Source organism: Anolis sagrei, chromosome 6, assembly GCF_037176765.1.
Source record: "Anolis sagrei isolate rAnoSag1 chromosome 6, rAnoSag1.mat, whole genome shotgun sequence".
Classification (NCBI taxonomy): Eukaryota; Metazoa; Chordata; class Lepidosauria; order Squamata; family Dactyloidae; genus Anolis; species Anolis sagrei.
Genome location: NC_090026.1, coordinates 105068202 through 105087137, shown reverse-complemented (window position 1 = coordinate 105087137; position 18936 = coordinate 105068202). Strand labels below are relative to the sequence as shown.

At 38.2% G+C, this 18936-nt stretch overlaps 1 protein-coding gene across 1 annotated transcript in view; it reads left to right on the top strand.

The window, feature by feature from the left end:
* Positions 1-18936, top strand: part of ITGA8 (integrin subunit alpha 8) — a 148119-nt gene that overhangs the window by 120773 nt on the left and 8410 nt on the right. Inside the window, exon 28 of the mRNA XM_060782332.2 lies at positions 6939-7040. Coding sequence (XP_060638315.2) covers positions 6939-7040 — 102 coding nt within the window. The remainder of the gene's footprint in view (positions 1-6938; positions 7041-18936) is intronic.

Sequence of the window (18936 nt, the reverse complement as noted above, 5' to 3'; positions counted from 1 at the left end):
AACAATACTAATAACAACTATGACTTTTTGTCTACCATAAACTATCATGATGGAAGGAGGACGCAATAACCAAAAAATTACAAGGAGAGAGAATAAACAGAGATAAACATAAGCCAACAAAAGCCATTCACAAATCCCGGGATGCCAATTTAATCCTAAATATTGTTCCATAATCCCAGATCTCATTTATATAGATGGCTAATAGCCTTGTCAGAAATAAAGTACACAATAATAAATCAAGTACATTGCTACATGATTAATAACTTTTAAAGCAGTCTAATGAGTGAGATGAATTAATGATAGTGACTAGCATACAGCTGAACATGTGACCATTGTATGCAAAAGTACCAGACTTTTGGAACAGTTTCACACTTGTAATCACACACAAAAGTTGGACACACAACATCAGAGATCAGGCAGGAAAGCTAGGTTGGCTTGACATCCATGCACATAATTCTGAATACAGTAAACATCTACTAGAACACTGCTTCTTAAACTGACCCCTTAGCTCAATGCTGGGGTCACAAAAAGTTTGGCAACAGAAAAGGGTTTTCGAAACACCACCCGTTTGCAGAAACCAGTTTGTAACAACTTGTAATATTTACAGTGAACTCTGGAGAAATGCTTCAGCTGGTCTTCATAAAAAGGAAATCAGCCTGTCTAGCAAGCCTTGCAAATGCTGATTTGTTATCAGTAAAGGTTTGATTTTTATACCTATTTTATACACCTATATATTCAGGATGCCATGAAAACTTCTTGGGTGGAAAGTGGTCATGAGTGGAAAAAAATTATGAAGCCCTGTACTAGAAAATATGTCCAAAATGTTAATATCTGATATTTTATCACAACCTAAGTATTTAAGCATTAGGAGACATCATCTGTGGTAGGCATGGGCAAACTTCAGCCCTTTAGGTGTTTTGGGCTTCAACTCCCACAGTTCCTAACAGCTGGTAATTCCCAGAGATTCCTTTTTTTTTTTTGATGGAAATTGGTAAATGAAACCATGGAGACCGAAAAGGAAGCTGTCATTAGGTTATTGTGTCCAGAGACCTAGACAACATCAGGGGATTCAGTTGTCAACTACACACATATTGTACCAATGCTCAGCTGCCATTGACAAATTAATCCATTAATACTGAAATAATACATTGTACATTCCATGTATCTTCTCCAAGGCAACTTTCAGTGTCTATTAAGTGATAAAAATTGAATTCCAGAATCCTTCCTGGAGCTGAAGAAGCATCTGTGGGGATTCAGACCCTAAGGCACAGTTCAAATGTTTATTTTTATTTTAAGTCCTGGCAGACGTTAATCCTCAAGACACGGTGGGGTTGTAACTAGTAATACAGCCTTAAAATTGAATCAGAATATGTCTAATGTTGAAATACGTTTTTATCATTGATATATTTACTGTAAAGGGGCATTTGGAAATGGCTCATGTTCTTTACTGTTCATCCATCACATCAGATTGTGTTAGATAGTACTCCAGAGCCTGTTTGTGAATATCAGATTAACAAGAAAGACAAGATTTGCCCTTCCTTCAAGATTTCTCTATAAATCATATGCGGCATGTTTATTAGTTTGCTTGGATATGAGCAGCTGAGCATATAAATTACCCAAAGGAATATGGTGTTAAATGGCCTAATACTAGCTTTGGAATAATGTAGAGCTTGGAAATGTTACTTTTGGGAACTACAAAGAGTCCTTCAACTGGGGGATTCTGAAAGTTTTGGTCAAAAAAAAGCCCAGGGTCATTGCCCTATATTTGAAAGAAAAGAAAAGGTGAGATATTTAGAAGGATCTAATGCCAAAATTCAAATATTGCAACCGTCCCAACCATAGTTCCGTTCTCATGATGCACTTTTTCTTGTCTTTAATGAAGGCTCAATCCCATTGTTCACCCTCTTCTGAGCTCCCCCACAGACACATACTTCTCCATTTACTTATCTCACCCAAGGTTTTATCAATCTTATTCTGTGCATTTGGCCCGCCCACCATGTTTTTATTTTATTTCTTCATCGCGTTTTTTTGCATCTATTTTATTTTCTGTTAATTTATGTATTTTATTCTGATGTTATTATCTGCTGTTTGCATTTTATTTTATTTTGTTGTACTGTAATTCTGGGCTTGGCCTCCCCGAGTCCCCCTTGGGGACATAGTGGCGGGGTATAAATAAGGATTATTATTATTACTATTATTATTTGAAACACAACAAGATGAGTCCACAGCAGACAAGATCACTCTGCTGGCTGTTGTATTGGATCACACGTTGGACACTTCCCAAGTGTCTAGGACTGTGTGATGTATCGGTGAATAATGCGTGCAGATCCCAGTAAGGTGGCCTTCTGCAGCTGGCAGATGGTAATTTTGTCAGTGCTGATTGTGTTTAAGTGCAGGCCAAGGTCTTTAGGCACTGCACCCAGTGTGCCAATCACCACTGGGACCACCTTGACTGTCTTTGTAGTTCGATCTTTAAATCCTTGTATCATGTCAGCTTTTCCAGTTGTTTCTTTTCAATCCTGCTAACTCAGTTTTCTAAGGGGTAGACTAATGAATCTTATTAAACTTTTTATTTCCTTCTTTCTTACCCTCTATTTCTAGAGCTTAAGAGTGAAGAACTTGGCTGTATATGGGTACTGTAAAATGGTTAAGGAATTGGTTAAAAAAGAAGCAAGTTCAGGGCCAAAAGTAGAGTCACAAACTGAAGGAAAGTGGCCTGTGGAGTCCTCCAGGACCAGCATGAGAGTCACTTTATCTTTGCTAATGAAGTAGGAGTTTATGGATGACATTTGCTGATAACCCCAAGAAGGGAGACTGTATTTTTACTACAGAGGGCAGTCAAGAAATTTATAGGAAATGATCTGAATGCCCTCATGAACTCAAGTAATAGGAACGGAATGAGCCTAAATAGTGCAAAATGTTATGGTCATACACTTGGGGACTAGTAATAAACATGTTTGCTATCATCTGGAATTCAGTAGCGGGAAATTACAGACAAGGGGAAAGATTAAGAAAGAGATACACAGAAATATGTAGTAGTTCATGCACTGGAGTGAATATTGTCATGGTAGATTAAGAAGATTGTTGAATGGGTGAAAAGCTAGTAATCCCAGGCAAGTTTTCTAAGTTAAAATGCTGATATTATATATATAAAGATGCCTGGAATCATGAGACTGTTAGGATTAGCTATCATCAAGAAATCCAGAAATGAGTATATAGATGTTCATCTTGAATGAGATTAGGGAAAAATCTTAAAATGAGAATGACTTAGACCAAGACTTCTTCAACCTTTTCCACTCTTGATTCTGCCCACATAATATTTACACAACCCCAGGTGTATAAGTATATCAAATAGGTATCAATACCGATAATAAATAATCATTTGCAAGGTTTACTAGACAAAGTGATTTGTCCTTTTGCATTTTCTGTAGAGTCCACAGTAAACACTGCACATTGTTGCTACTAGATCTGCTGATGTCAATTTTTTGCACCCCTAACATTGAGCAAAGGCGACCCCATTTGGGATAAGGACCCATGGTTTAAAAATCAGTGATTGTGACTTCTCAACAATATTCTGCACACAACCTAAAATCTGAAATAATGGCCAACTGACCAAAAATTATAGTAAAACCAAAATTCAATATTGTTTTCTGGCTGAGCTATATTCTTCCCTCACTAGTGACTTACAACGTTATTGAGATTAAAGTGTATTTTGTACAAGCATGGAGAATTTGATGCCATTACCTGGCATCTTCCATGTCTATTACTGTAGTCAGCAGTACCAAATTAATGATGACATTCAGATTTCTGTTTGGGAACAAGCTACATTGAATTTCAAACTACAATACAAAAAGTGTTTTTTAAAAAATGGATTCCAATTGCCTCAACTCTGAAGAAGCATTCTCTCCTGATGTTTTGCCTCCATCTATGGCAGGCATCCTCAGAGGTTGTAAGACCTCACAACCTCTGAGGATGCCTGCCATAGATGCAGGTGAAATGTCAGGAGAAAATGCTTCTAGAACATGGCCATACAGCCTGAAAAACCTACAACAACCCAGTGATTCCAGCCATGAAAGCCTTCAACAACATATTCATGATAAGCTGCTCTTATTGTAGTATCCTACCTACTTCAAGACACTACCACAGTCTGTCTAATGCCAGCTCAGTCTCTTTCAATAATCCATCAACAGGCCTATAAAGGTTTGTTTTGCTCTAAGTTATAAAACATATATTTTGGTCAAAGGGATGATACAGACATTAAATTCTGGAAAGCCGTTGGTCAGCAAGAGTTCTGATTACCAAAGAAGAAAAAGAAAGGAAGAATAAACTCTCAACTTCAGGAAACAATTGCACATTTAAAAAATACATGTGCTTCAAATGAATGTATGTTTGGATAAGTCCCACCCTCAAGGGCAAAGGTTAGGGATTAGTGTGCTCATAAATCGTCTTTGCTGATGAGAGATAAAATAACTTAAGAGCGCCTTCTCTGAACAGCAGCTGCAGAGGGAGAAAGTATCACTAAAATACTGGGGGAGCAAGCTGATGCTGCAGGAAATTCCAAAGAATATAAACATTTTCCACTGGTGAGATGAGCATGCTGGCCCTATTGAAAATGCATAGAAGGCAGCCCCCAGAATCTGTTTGTCCTGGAGCAGAAATCAGAAAAGGAAGATCCTCTTTGGAAAGAAAATAGCATTTCCCAGGTGCAGGATATAAACTGGACAATGAAGTTTCAGAAACGGGAGCCCTGCCAAAATGAAAACAGTCAAAATATGAAACACAATGATTCTCTGTGGTACTGATGTGGTTTCGTGCACCAGAAAGTAGGGAGTATTGTATTTCTTTTTACATAAAAGTATGTTTTCAGGGAGACTGGAAATCTCTTTCTCTCTGTTATCCTTCATGTCTTGTGCTACCAAATAGACTTGGTCATCATAGGCCTATTGTGCTTTTAATTGGAAAGTGAGCCCTGTGTGTGGATTCAGTCAAAAGCTGTCAGATGCGGTGCCAGTTAATTCCTTGGCCACTCAACAGGCCTGCAAGATGTGGCTGCCAAACTATGAAGCATCTTTGGAAAATAAGACCTTTATCTTTTGTATGTAAGCAATAAAAACTACCCTGAATCCGTTCTTCATTTTTGTGCTTTGGGATAAAAAGAACAAATGACCTGGAACATATATGCGGGGTTGTTTACAGAAAAGTCAAAAAGACTCTGACATCCTCTCGAGATGATGGACTATAACACTCTGGTTCCTCCATCCAGCAAGAGAGAATAACTAATGGTTATGAGAAATATATCCCAAAACATTTGGAGGGCAACCGATTGTGGAAAACAACGTGGACGAGGTGTAAATGTACAGTATTTTTATTTGAACAGAAGTCGCAGTTTCTGAATTTGCATCTGTCTATTTAAACCAACACATGCAGATTTAATATGTACTGCTGTCACTGTTTGTCCACTTTTTCAAAAATAATGTTCTTTTTTATCATGTGGGATTTTCTTTTTGTGTATCAGGAGCTATTTGAGAAACTGCAAGTTGCTTCTGGTGTGAGAGAATTGGCTGTCTGCAAGGATGTTGTCCAGGGAACGTAATGTGGGAGGCTTCCCTCATGTCCCCACGTGAGAAGCTGGAGCTGACAGATGAGAGTCAGCTCCACCCTGCTCCCCAGATTCCAAGCGCTGACCTTTCAGTCAGCAGTCCTGTCGGCACAAGGATTTAACCCATTGCACCACCGTGGGCTCCTATGTGGAAATATACTGCCTAGATTATTTCGGAGAAAATTGGCTTGTTGAAGGACCAAAGTAGCTAGTAAACCTAGACTGGTGAACTGCTTTGGATTGCCAGGGAGGGGGGTTAAATTGTCAAGTTTTATCTGATTTAATGCATATGTCCATGAGTGTTTTTCAATAAGAGCAATGTTTGGTTTTTTAACTGACATATGGCTTGTATGATTATGAAATTAGAGGTGAGAAGAAATATATTTGATATACCTTGCCCCCTCTGTTGTGTCCCGCTTCCCTGGTGTTAACTCCCTCCACTGAAGTCTGCAACTCTGCAACAGAGATTTCAATCTCTATGTGAGGGTTCTGAACCTATAGGTAGCTACCCATTATTATATTTATTTCCTGTTTGTTCATTAAAAAATAGCATTTGTTGGGGCTAAAAAAATCACTAAATCATCATAATAACCAAGAAGTGTCAAAAAACTTAAAAGGCCAATGTCTCCCCATGATCTTCCTGAAAGTAGTGAGACTAGGAAGAGATCCCATCTCACAGAGGAGGACATTCTGCTATCTGGGATCAATAGAGGACAAAATATTTGGTCATATGCTAATCAGGTGAGCCTTCGCAGGCTATCAAATTGCAATGGGTCTGAAATTGTACTACATGGTACCCACTTCCCAAGTCCTGCCATATCTCATTTAGCACATCCACTCCCTTGTCATTCCAGTAGTTGTGTAGATCTGGGCCTAGTTAATACTACCTGGATGGAAGACTACCTGGGAAAATCAGAATTCTTCAAGTAAGACTATGAAAAACACATGCCATAAATCCTTGAGAGCATTACTTGTCAATAAGCTAGATGGATGAATTGTCTTACTCAGTTCAAGACAGCTTTTTGTGTTCTTTTGGAGAGAAACTAGCTGGACTGGCAGCTGAAACATATTCCAACAAAGCTACCTCTATCACACCTAAAGGCAGCTAACTAACTTCTATAACATAGCTATATGTCATCTATTCTGTCCTCCAACAAATGGGGCAGAAGGTGAATAAAGGAGGACCAGCTTGCACCATTTCCACCCCAACATTTGCTACTTGAGGCAGTTACCTCACTCTGCCTAACAGCGGGGCTAGCCCTATATCGGGCTCCTTAATTCAAGGAGACTAATTAAAACATTTTTAAAATACATTACTTGTCTGTATTTTTTTTTTCAGAGGAAAAACGGACACTATTCTCTTTCAGTCAATGTGTCGTTTGAAGTCAAGAAGATGCCATACAAAGTTCAGCCTGCAAAACCCCCTGAAGGAAGCGTAGCAGTGAGTAGCATAGAAAATAAATAGTTCATTGATATGAAACACGTGCATTGTTTTGGTCATCTTGATTGCTGCTATGTAAGATTAATTTATAGATGGGAGATCTGAGATAAAGTGTTTCCTGCATTTCTCCTACAGATTCATTCTCTGAATGCTATTTAAAAGATATTTGAGTGATAGAATTTTTAAGTGATCATAACATTTGTGATGTATTTGGGTGTATTACAATTTGGAACAGTACTTATAGTTTCTTTCAGATATAAAAAGGGGTAACCTAGATAGAAGTTGTTTTATACCAATGGAAGGTCTATTGATTGTTTTTAGAGTTGGCGAGATCATGATCCAAACCTTCTCAAGACATTTTGCTGCCTGAGCCTCACCTTTCCATGAACCATCAAATCAGCTGGTCTGGTAGTTGACTATGATGTCAGCATTGCTGATAGAATTGTAACCTTAATCACGCTTGAAGTTTTGTGGGACCAGAACAGGGTATCCTAGCATATCCCCCGGGCTACAGAATACTAGCACTAGACCGGGGACAAGATCCACGAGCACACTCCCTTTCCTACATCTCCACATATATCAGATGTTACTGCTACTACAGACTAGTACTTCAAGTTGAATGTTGTGCTGCGCCATATCTGAATCATATTGACAAACAGTGCTTATAGACGGATTGGCTATACTTAGATTTGGCAACATACTTTATATCCACCTTCAAGTGTATTGAGGTACCAACATTTATTTTGTAATGTATTGCTTATTTTTCCATACACAGTCCAGACACTGTGATCTGGGCCCTCCATAGATCTTGAGCTGGGGGTTTTGACTATCTCACCTCATCCCTGCATTCAACTTTACCCTTCAATGGAGGTGAAAACCCAGATATGAAATACTCAAGGAGACCAGTGTCCCCTTGTAGCTGCTGCTTACCCAGTCACTTCACTCTGTCTTACTGTAAGGCTAGTCCCGCCCATACCAATTCTCCTGTATGGAGGCAGAGCATCTATCACTATCTGCCGCTCACCTCAAGTGTAGTCCCTTCTGTAAGATTACTCCACAAAGCAGTCTCTAGTCCAGTAATTCCCAAACTCTAGTCCTCTGGGTCTTTTGCACTTCAACTTCAAGAAGCCTTAACTGCTTTGGCAGGGATTCTGAGATTTGAAATCCCAAATACAATTTTCCCTCACTACTTCTCGTTTTGCTTTTCGCAGACTCACTCTTTCACGGGTTTTTGCCTTCCAGTTTATGAATGGCTACCGTTGCCCAGAGCAGCGTTCTAATCCTGCCTCCTGGCAGCGATGGAGTACGGAAGGGGGTTTCACCCTCCCACTCTGGAGAGAAGCAGCCAATCAAGAGAGATTGCAAAGCAAAGCAGAGATAGCTAGCAAAAAAGGTGTGCTTGCCTTTAAATCTCTCCTAGCTTCTGCCTCACCCTCATCCCTACTTTGCGGATTTTCACTTTTTGTGGGTGGTCCTGGAATGTGACACCCACGATAAGTGAGGGAACACTGTACCTAGAAATCCAAAATACCTAGAGTTTGGGAAGCGTTGTTCTAGCCAATAGCATTAGGGTTTTATGGTTTATTCAAACTAAAGAGAGTTAGACTGAGATAGTTGCCTTGTTTCCTATTTCTGTTTGCAGGGATAGGAAGAAAAAGGATAAGTCTTCCTCAACTCTTCCTTCTCCATACCCTCTGATGTGCAATCTTTATGTTCTGTCAGCTCTGCTTCAGCATTATATCCATTTTTCATAAGCTTTGTGTAATAGATGCATAAAAGTTTGTTCCTGAGCTGAGCCAATCTGCCTTAAACCAGCTGTATCCATGAAGCTGACACAATGAAAGCTGTCTGAGGCACTTGAAAGACCAGCACCTTGCCAAATTGTTATAAACTCCACAATATAATCCTTTATTGTGACCAAGTATTCTGGAAAAAGGAAGCATTGTTCAAGAAACTGGCTTTTTAAAAAGCACTTTAATTGTTATTTTAAATACATTCTTGGTAGCATCCCAGTACACTGAACATAAATATTTCTGGCTCAAGTATGGACATTTTTTGTTTTTAGTCACACTTCATCATCGTTTTGGCTGCTACCTCCTATACTAAAGAGTAATTTTCATTATGTGATTAATGAAAAGGCACCTCAACTCATGTTTTCCAAGAGATTTGCCCTTAGTAACACACCAGAGATGCATCATTAACTATGCCTGTAAGGATGTGGGGGAGTGTTTCCAAACTGTGCTCTTCATTTCTAGAAGGTGCCAGAGCTCTCATGGAAAAAGAATAGCAACTGAGATGTGTGTTTTGTTTTTCAATAGAATGTAAACTTCTAAGATATTTAGACATTGGAGTAATTTAAGGGGATCAGATGATGTGTTTACTAATGCTTGTTAGCATGAAAACAACTATGATTTCCATAGGAATCAAAGCACTACTTTCCAGTTGTATTTGAGAGGTGGAGATATCTGCAGATTGTGATTTCCTAGTTTTATACATGGTTACTCAAAAACATATGGGACATTATTCATCTCTAGCATCTAATATTTAGATCAAACTTTGGAAAAGTTGCTATTTTGACATGGTCGCCAATCATGGCCAATAAGGGACTTCCAGGATCATAGTTGGAGTGGAGTTGTGAGGAAGGGTCTTCTAGCATTTGCACGTCTTGGAGATGCTGGTTGCCACTTCAGAGGCCAGATGTAGTCCTGTAACTCTAGTCCTCATTGCTTCCCACCTCTGCATCCCTAAGCCTGTTCCATCCCCTTTCCAGTTTATAATGTTCTAAAAAATGTTTTATTAAAGTTGGGTTTTTTTGTCATGTTTTAACCTAAAATAATGCAATTCCTATGCATTACAATGTGCTTTTTGTGCTGAGTACTATATCACTAAAATCAGAGGCATTCATTATCGGAAGGGTAAGTGTATTTTGATCCGTGCATTAGTCTGGGAATGTGGTCCAGCTGATTTTGTTTAAAATGAAGACAAAAGAAAATCTTTGAACACCCCTATTACAAAATCTCTTAAGCTATACCAGGAAGAAGAAAAAATGTGGTGACTGTACATGACAAATACCTCACTAGGAATGGCATGAGGAAATCAATGTAAGCTGCCTGCCATGAAATTAAGATAAGCATCATAAGAACAAGTGCAAAATATTTTTTAAATATTGATTTTCTTTCAGATGTTAAACAATTATAAGACATCTCACATTGGAGCTTCAGATAAAGAAATTTGTCTGCATTGTGTACTATTTTAAAGGAGAATATTTCTCCCCAGTCAATGATAGAACTAATAATATCACGTAAAACATATTGGGAGATAATAGAGAAACTCAGAAAATAAACTGGGAGAAAGTTTAGAGTGGAAGGGTCTAGCTCCTAGTTGGCTTTTCCCTTTGAAGCCTACTGTAGAAAAATGATTTACCTTTAAGTTGGAAAGCAGAATGTTTTGATCCTTGATATTCATTGCTCATCCAAAGAAGTTCAAAGATACCACAATAAAAAGTAAAAATTTTCTGGGTTTTTGTTGCATGTGTTCCTGTAGCAGAAACACATGTTACTCAAAATGGCTTCTACGCCCGGTCTCCATCTGTTTTGGGGTGCTCTTCCACAGGTGATAGCCTGCTGCTCTCAACCAGCCTCAGATGGTGTACCAAATGATCAGATAAGCATTTTTTTTACAGTACTATTTGAGAACAAGGCACATTATTCCACAGAGCTAATTTATGGCCAGATGCCCAAAACAGCAACCATAAACTCTTGAAAAATGATAGTGCTTTAATGTCCTCTTAGATCTGACCATGGGAGTGGAGACTTGCCAACTCAACAGCCTGATGTGTCACAGGCAGAAGTTCTTTTGAAGTTTCAGCTGTCAATGCTCCTTGCATTTGCCCTTCCTGAAGTTGATCAATTGTAGAGTCAGTGTAGGCCTACAGTATTTATCTGAAGTGTGGGGAAACTGTTTTCAGGTAAGAAAAAGTACAGAAAGAATTGAGACAATATAATTCAGAATGCTGAGCATAGTCCCTAACCCACTTCCCCTGCAAATATTAAGGTTTAGAGGTTGCTCCTAGAAGGTTGTTACCCAGAAAAAAATGAACAGGAAACTCCAGTGTTTCATTCCTGCTGTCTTGAATAATTCATAAGGCATCATATCCCTGTGGAACAATCAGTTCCACCCACTAGAGAACACAACCATGGTATTGTTTCTTGACCCCTTGGTGAACCAGAGAAGAACTCCTGATCTTGTCAGGGGTTGTTTTTATGTCATTTTCATGAATTTCACGTGGTTTTCTTAGACAAGGAATGCTCAAGAAATGCTAGTTTCTTCCTCTGAAGTATGGCCTCCAACACATGGCATTCATTGGCTGTTTCCCATCCATGTACTAACCAGAGCTGAATCTGTTTAGCTCCTAAGATCAGATGAGATCAGGTGCCTTTGGAGTCTGTACTGAGTTTAAAAGAAAGGCCTGTGGCTATGTTGAAGTAGTAACCACCAGCATATATTTCCCCACCAGTGATGGACAACCTCTCTTTCCTGTTCTTCTTTTGTCATATGGAGAGTCATAATAGTACAATGCTACTCTGTTGGCTCCTTTTCAGGGCTACTGTCACTGATAGGGAAAGTGAGGCAGATATTACGAAGGGAATGAAGTAGCAACATGTTGTTGCAGGACAGATACTCCAACCACTTGGAGATAGATTGATTTCCCTCCTTCTTTCTTACTGGTCATCCAGACCTCCAGTTCAGGTATCCACAGACGTTACTGTGATGACCAGGTGCTCTCTTGAAGCTCCATGGCTCAGTGAGGGGTAGTGATGGTAGCACAAAGATCACAGAATTATAGAAACACAGAGTTGTAAGAAACAGCAAGGCTTATACATTCCATCCTCTGCTATCATCAAATTAGTCCTAACATGTGGTAATCCAGCCTCCCCTTAAAAACCTCCAGAGAATTAGATTCCATCATGCTCTGAGGAGCATATTCCACTGCTGGACAGCTCTTACCACCAGGAAGTTCTTCCTTGCTTTGTATCCTCTAGAGCAGCAGAAAGCAAGCTTGCCCTGTCCTCATTGTGACATCTTTTCACATATCTAAACATGGCCATCATTTGCCATCCTTCTCTTCTCAAAGCTAAACAAACCCATCTCCCTAATTCACTCCTCATAGGGCTTGACTTCCAAACTGTTGAACACCATCCCATTACACTGATCAGTGCAGCATAAGGAATACAGAGGCAGTGTTTATCTGGATTGGAGATTGGGACCAAACAAATCCAATCCAGGTATTCAGCCTGAAGCAAAGCCCCAAAACACTCCAGAATTTCCCACAAACTCCGGAGTAACCCACAACATCCTAAATTTTCATCAATTTTATTCAGATTTTTATATTTCCTTTACTGATTCTCTCTTGAAACAAGCCCAGTTGGCATATCTTTGGGTTAAATCATTTTATAACTTTCTTTCGTATAGAAACTTGACAATATAGTTTTGTGGCTGCGCGAATTACAATAGCAAAGTCTTGGAAAGGGGAAAAGAACTACTCATTAAGGACTGGAAGAGAAAATTAGTCAAGTATATTCAAATGGCTAAGCTCTCCAATGGCACTAAGGAAGGAAACAATGTAGAGGTTGTTAGAAAATGGAGACTTATTTGCCTTTGGGTATTTAAAAAAGAAGACAAAAATAGATTTTGAAATAGCCACACTGAGAATTTATTGATGTAATGATAAGGATTGAGTTTTGTTAGATACTAGTTCCATATGGTGTGGTGTTGGAAGTCTTGGGTAGGGGTTCACAGGTGGGAATGGGAGCGAGGGGTTTTGGGGGAAAAATATTTGTACTTTTATTGTTGAATTTAGTAGATTGTATGTTTTTTTCCACATAACACAATAAAACTTTATTTAAAAAAAAAGTTTTATTCCGATCTTCAGAACAGAAAATAACCCTTCAGTTTCTGTACATTGTATCTTTCTTAGAAACAAGATAGATTCTGTAGGTTTGTTCTTAAGTTGAATTTGTTTGTAAGTTGGAACAGGTACATTTTTTAAGTGTAACTCTAGACATATATTATGTTTGGATAGCATAGGGAAGGGTTAACTGTGGTGTTTGTTTTGCTGTCTGTGCCCCTGTTCAGAAGATTTCACCTTCCTTTCTGTCCCTGTGATCATTTGATTTTTTTAAAAAATGGCTTGTTATGGAAACAAATATTGGGGACACCGCTTCAGTGGAGAGACCCCTTTACCCCATGATGATAGCTTTTCCAGGAGTGAATTTCCCTTCTTAGGGGTCGATTTCCCTCACTTCCTGTTGTCTCACCCCCGTTCTTAACTCAGATGTTTGTAACTTGGGGATTGCCTGTGCTTTGAAATATTTGTACAAAGGAAAACATAATGTAATTGAAAACATGACTGGTATCACCTAGCTTATTACTGGCCAAGAGTGTGTATATTTGCAGATTTAAAGGGCTCTGTTTTTTAAGTGGTGCTTCTACAGAGTTAATGTCCAGCAGGCATATTTATTTTTAAAATGCTTGTGCTCCCAGCGAAGAATATTTATACAAGGAAGTAGTAATATGCAAACACTCATGTCAATATTAATTATGACTTGGACTCAGGGAGCTATTATATACTATTTAGAGATTCCTTTTTATTAAAAATGGAAATGTTTGGTTGGGAGTAACATGAACTACTTTTAAAGAAAATTAATCATCTTTTAACATTTCCAAACAAACATAATTATAGGTTAGGAAAGGGTTTGTTGAACAAACAAATACTGATGGTGTTATTAAAATAACTCACTTATTGTACATTTACTACTTTAGTGAGTTCAGTTCTGTGACAGATAAACTGAGGTATAACAAGTCAGCTCCCATTTTAGCTTAGTATTGCATAGCTTATTGCAGCCGACCCACCATTACGAAATGGTAGAAACAGGATATTCAGAGCTATTAAGACAGCTCTCCTGAGGACTCAGCATCAGCCTGTAGGTATTTGTCTTCTCATTCCCATCATAACTGATAGAAATTTTTACAGCACTGGAAGCATTGCCAGCACAGAATATAGGAGGACTATTAACTTCCCGCAAATTAGAAACAACATATCCTAACATGGCATCACCTTCTTCGTTGCAGCATCACACTTCTGGCTCAGGTTTAATTTATGATCAACAATAACCACAAGGCCCTTTTTGCATGTTGTACTAATGAGCCAAGTATTCTCTATCTTATTCCTGTGCATTTGCTTTTTGTGGACTAAATGTAGAATTTTGCATTTGTCCCCAGTGAATTTCATTGATTAATTTCTGCCCAATTTTCTACCTCAACTTTCTTTTGAATTTGTTCCTGTTCTCCCAGCCCTTCAAGTTTTCTATCATCTGCAAACATGATAAAGATTCCTTCCACCCTGTCATCTAAGTCACTGAAACGAATGTTGAAGAATAATGACACTGGGACACAATCTTGAGGCAATCTACTCAAGACTAACATAGTTTCCAGACAAATAGCAGATCCCTCTGATTATGTTTCTGTTGATTTCATACAATTCTACAAAATTTAGTTATGTAATGCAAAATACAATTTTGCCAGCAGAGAAAACAAAGCATAAAAACTATATGTTAGAGGACATCCTGAACAGTGGTGGAAAATTGACTTTTTTTTTTTTTACTTTATTCAATTTCTTTTGGTCTAATGCACACATGTATACATTTCGGTACATTCTTTTAAAATTGAACAGAAACCAAGTCCTCCTCCATTTGTGGGGCCAATTCAGTGCAAAATGTTACTTCCTTCATAGAGATGATCATGTTGTACTTGCTTGCCAGTGAAACACTAAAAAGGAGTCTCTCAGAAAAAAAGAAGAAGTGGCTATTCTAACTGAAGACTAACATGGTTCAATGTGCAGGGAATCAAGTGTGCGCTTCTCAATGTAAAACCCTAAGTATGGACAATTAATCTTATAATTTATTGTTTCACAGTACTTTCTCTCAGGGAAGGTACATGATTCTCATACATAAATGGTTTTTATTAGTTTTCTTATGTACAATATAGTTAAAAGAAAAAATAGATATAGTTGGAATTGGGAGTAGTCAAGGGTATCTAATACGCGGGGGATATTTTTTAAACCACCAGCAAGAATATTAGGGATCTGGGGTCGGTCATTGAAAAGTAAGAAATATTTTAAAAAGACAAGAATGAGAGACAACCCCCCCCCCTCCCAAAAAACAAAAAGAAAGAAAACAGCAGCAGCAGCAGAACTTCCAATCTTCTTCACCGTTGTATTTTCTAATTTGTACAAAGTTTTTTTTTATTTATTTCGCCTTTCCCTTCTTCTTCATTTCTTTCCTGGGGGCAATTTCTCTTGTTTTCTTCAGTTTAGTTCTATTGTCAGTTTTATTTTTCCTTTTCTCATATAATCTCTTACTAAAGTGCAGTTCTTTGTTTTTCTGTGTGTTTGTTCAGTAGTTGTGTTAAATTGTCCATAGACCTTATGTCCATTATTTTAGACATCCATTGTTCTTTGGAAGGAAATTCTTTTGTTCTCCAATGATGAGCATAGTTTATTCTTGCCACCGTCAGCAAATAAGTCAGAAGTCTGTCTTTGGGTTTCTCCCCCCCCCCCCCCAATTTCTATATCTATAATTCCCAATAAATAATATTCTGGTTTTAGCTGTAAATTTATATCTAGCACCTTTTGTATTTTTCCTTGAATTTATTTCCAATATTTTTTGGCTATTTTGCACATCCACCACATGTGGAAGAAAGTTACTTCATGTTCCTCACATTTCCAACATTTATTTTGAATACTTGGAAAACGTTACACCAATTTCTGTGGGGCAATGTACTATTGGTACATCATTTTCTTTTAGATCATACGAATAGGTAAATTTGAGTTACTGATTCCACATCTTTTCCCAATCTTCTATTTTTATTGCATGTCCAATGTCCCATTTAATCATACAGTCTTTTACAAATTATTTTTCCATTGACCATTCTAAGAGTTTTGTATAAATTCTTGTAATTTATTTCTTTTTGTTGTAACTATCCTGTCCCAAAAGGTATCTTTTTCTGAGAAACCTATTATCTTATATTTATTGAAATATTCTAAAACGTGTCTGTAATGATAAATTTTTGTCAATCTTTTTTTATTTCTTTTTGTGTTTTTAAAATGACATTACCATTCTGTTTCTTTAATCGCTGTAGATTAACCATTTGTCTTGGCCCCTTTCTCTTCTTTGTCCTACTTCTGAAGGTGAGATCCATATCGGGGTCTTCATTTATAATCTATTTTTGTACTTTTTCCAAATCTTTATAAAAGCCGACCTAATGGAGTGATTTCCAAAGTTCTTTTTTTTAAAAAAAAATCATACCATAAGTATGAATGCCATCCCTGCCTTAGGTGGAATCCCTTCAGTATTTTTTAGAACCTGGTCATTCTTTTATCCAACTTAACCCACACGCCTCATAATATAGCTGGAGGTCTGGTACACCCAAGTCGCCTCTCTTCTTTTCATCTGTCAAATTGGTGTAGGTACTTGATTCTAAGACACAATTGATTTTATGACACACACCGATTTTAGTGCCACCAACAAAAAATATGTGTGTGTTAGTGTGTGTGTTTGAACAGACCGTATAAACACCCACGATTCTAAGGCGCATCCCATTTTTAGAGCTGCTTATATTGAAGGCATCTTATACATCTTATAATCCGATAAATTTATGGTCTGTTGTAGGTTTTTTCAGGCTGTATGGCCATGGTCTAGAGGCATTCTCTCCTGACGTTTCGCCTGCACTTTCGCAAGCATCCTCAAAGATAAATTTATTCCCATCCCAAATACATTCTTTTTAAATTGTGTGACAAAATATAAATTGAAACAACAATTTTATCCATCCTTAATCCTGAGTTCCAAGGTGCCCCGAGTCATGTGGTTCATAGAGAATCCCAGATTCAAAATCCCTTCTTCATGGCAATCACTGGGTGGTCATTATGAGCAGTTTTAGAAGTATCATCATATCTGAACCAAATGTGCATTGCAAAACTGTGGTTCAGCACTATAAATATACCATGTATTTTGGGATGTGGTATAGATATATTTAACAGATAACTAGAATACAATAGAAGAACAGTAACGTAGGTGGTGTATCCAGGAAGCATGAAATGAAAATAGTTCCCCGTGGACATTTCCTGACCGCTCCAGAATCCCATGGTTTGTTATCCCTACCATTTCTGCATTCAACTCCATGCTCTGTAGAAACAAATCTTGTACGTGTTGCCATCAAGAATACTCTGTACAGTTTTGTTTCAAAGTATGCAGCATTGTCTGGCTTGCATTATTTATTCTGATATCAGGCTTTCAGATGTTTTGAAGTTGTAACATGAAATTCTAGACTCCAAGTGTTACAGGAGAATAAAAAATGATAGGAGTAAAATTAGTTACAGATTCATATTCACAAAGGGCTGTTTTGCTTGTAAAAATCTGGCAGGGAAAAATCTTTCCACCGTATAGCTCCAGATATATCAATTGTTGTTCTCTCTCTTTCTCTATCAGTTCTATTGTGGTCATATTTCTATTACTGTTTGACTTCTAGTGAAATTCCTGTCAAAGGGAGACTTTACATTTTACAAGGTAAAGGGACCAAAGTTTCAGACAGAACAGTTTACAACCTCAGGCATAGTAATCCCACATTTTGGAAAGGTTCCTTTTTGAGACAGCAGATCCCATAATCACACTAGGATTCTGGGAGTTGTAATCTCTCTAGTTCAGTGGTTCTTAACCTGTGGGCCACGGACCACCAGTGGGCCGTGAGGACAAAAATCTGGTCTGCTAACCTCCTTCCTCTTTATTTATTTTATTTCTGCACCTTTCACGCCTCCTGCCACTCCTTCCCTGTCACTGACCAGTCCCACCCCCTTGGATAGACTATATCAGCTCTAGATGATTAATTATGGTTCTCTGTGGGCAAGCAGATGGTGATTACTGGATGGCATATGTTCTGGATCAGAAACTAGAGCTGACCCAATTCAGTTTTCTGAATCAGCACCCCAAATAACCAAACTGAATCTAAAGTTGACCAAAAACTGATTCGTAAGCCTTTTGGTACTAATGTTGGAGAATGGTTCCTGGCCAGAGTGGTCCCTGGTCAAAGTGGTCCTTGGTCAAGCCGTCCCTGGTCAAAGAAAAGTTGGGAACCACTGCTCTAGTTCATCCCATTGCTAAGAAAGGGGATGGGCATTACTTTTCTGTGATCTATCTCTTGATTCTCTTCTGTAAATATATTGGAACTCTTGATTTCTGTGGTGGAAGCAGGTCTATCTCCTTGTTAGTAATGGGCACTAAAGGTTAGAAGGTGGTCTCCTGATAGTTGGGAATTTCTCTGCATATTTTTGAATGAGAGCCCATCAGAGCCTGAGGAAAGGAGCAGACAGAAATCTGAAACAGCATTGGAAACATGTTCGTTTGTTGAATTCATACCTCACCTTTCTTCCAAAATGGGATTCAAGGTGGTTGAACACTAGATGTGTCTGAAATCGAGTTTAACTCTAGATAATTGTCCAAGTACTCTTTGTGAGGGTTTCTTGTCCTATAGAAATGCCTGCTTACCTCTGAATAAAACAAAAGATTATCTTAAGTCTCCACTTTTTGCTTTCCAAAGTGAACTAAACTCATGGGATTCACCTGTGACTCTTACTTCTTAGCTGCAGTTAGAACCAAATGAAGACATTTTATCATCAGAGGCAAATAATATTCTCCCTTATTCTGTGTCTAAAAGCCATCTGTAGTGGCAAATAAATCTTCCTTCAACTGGAATCAATTTTCTTCTCCCAACACCTTTCTGCCATTTTCAGACACCTTTTCTACCTGGGGATCAATGCCTAAAAGCACTAATATTCCTTTGTTTG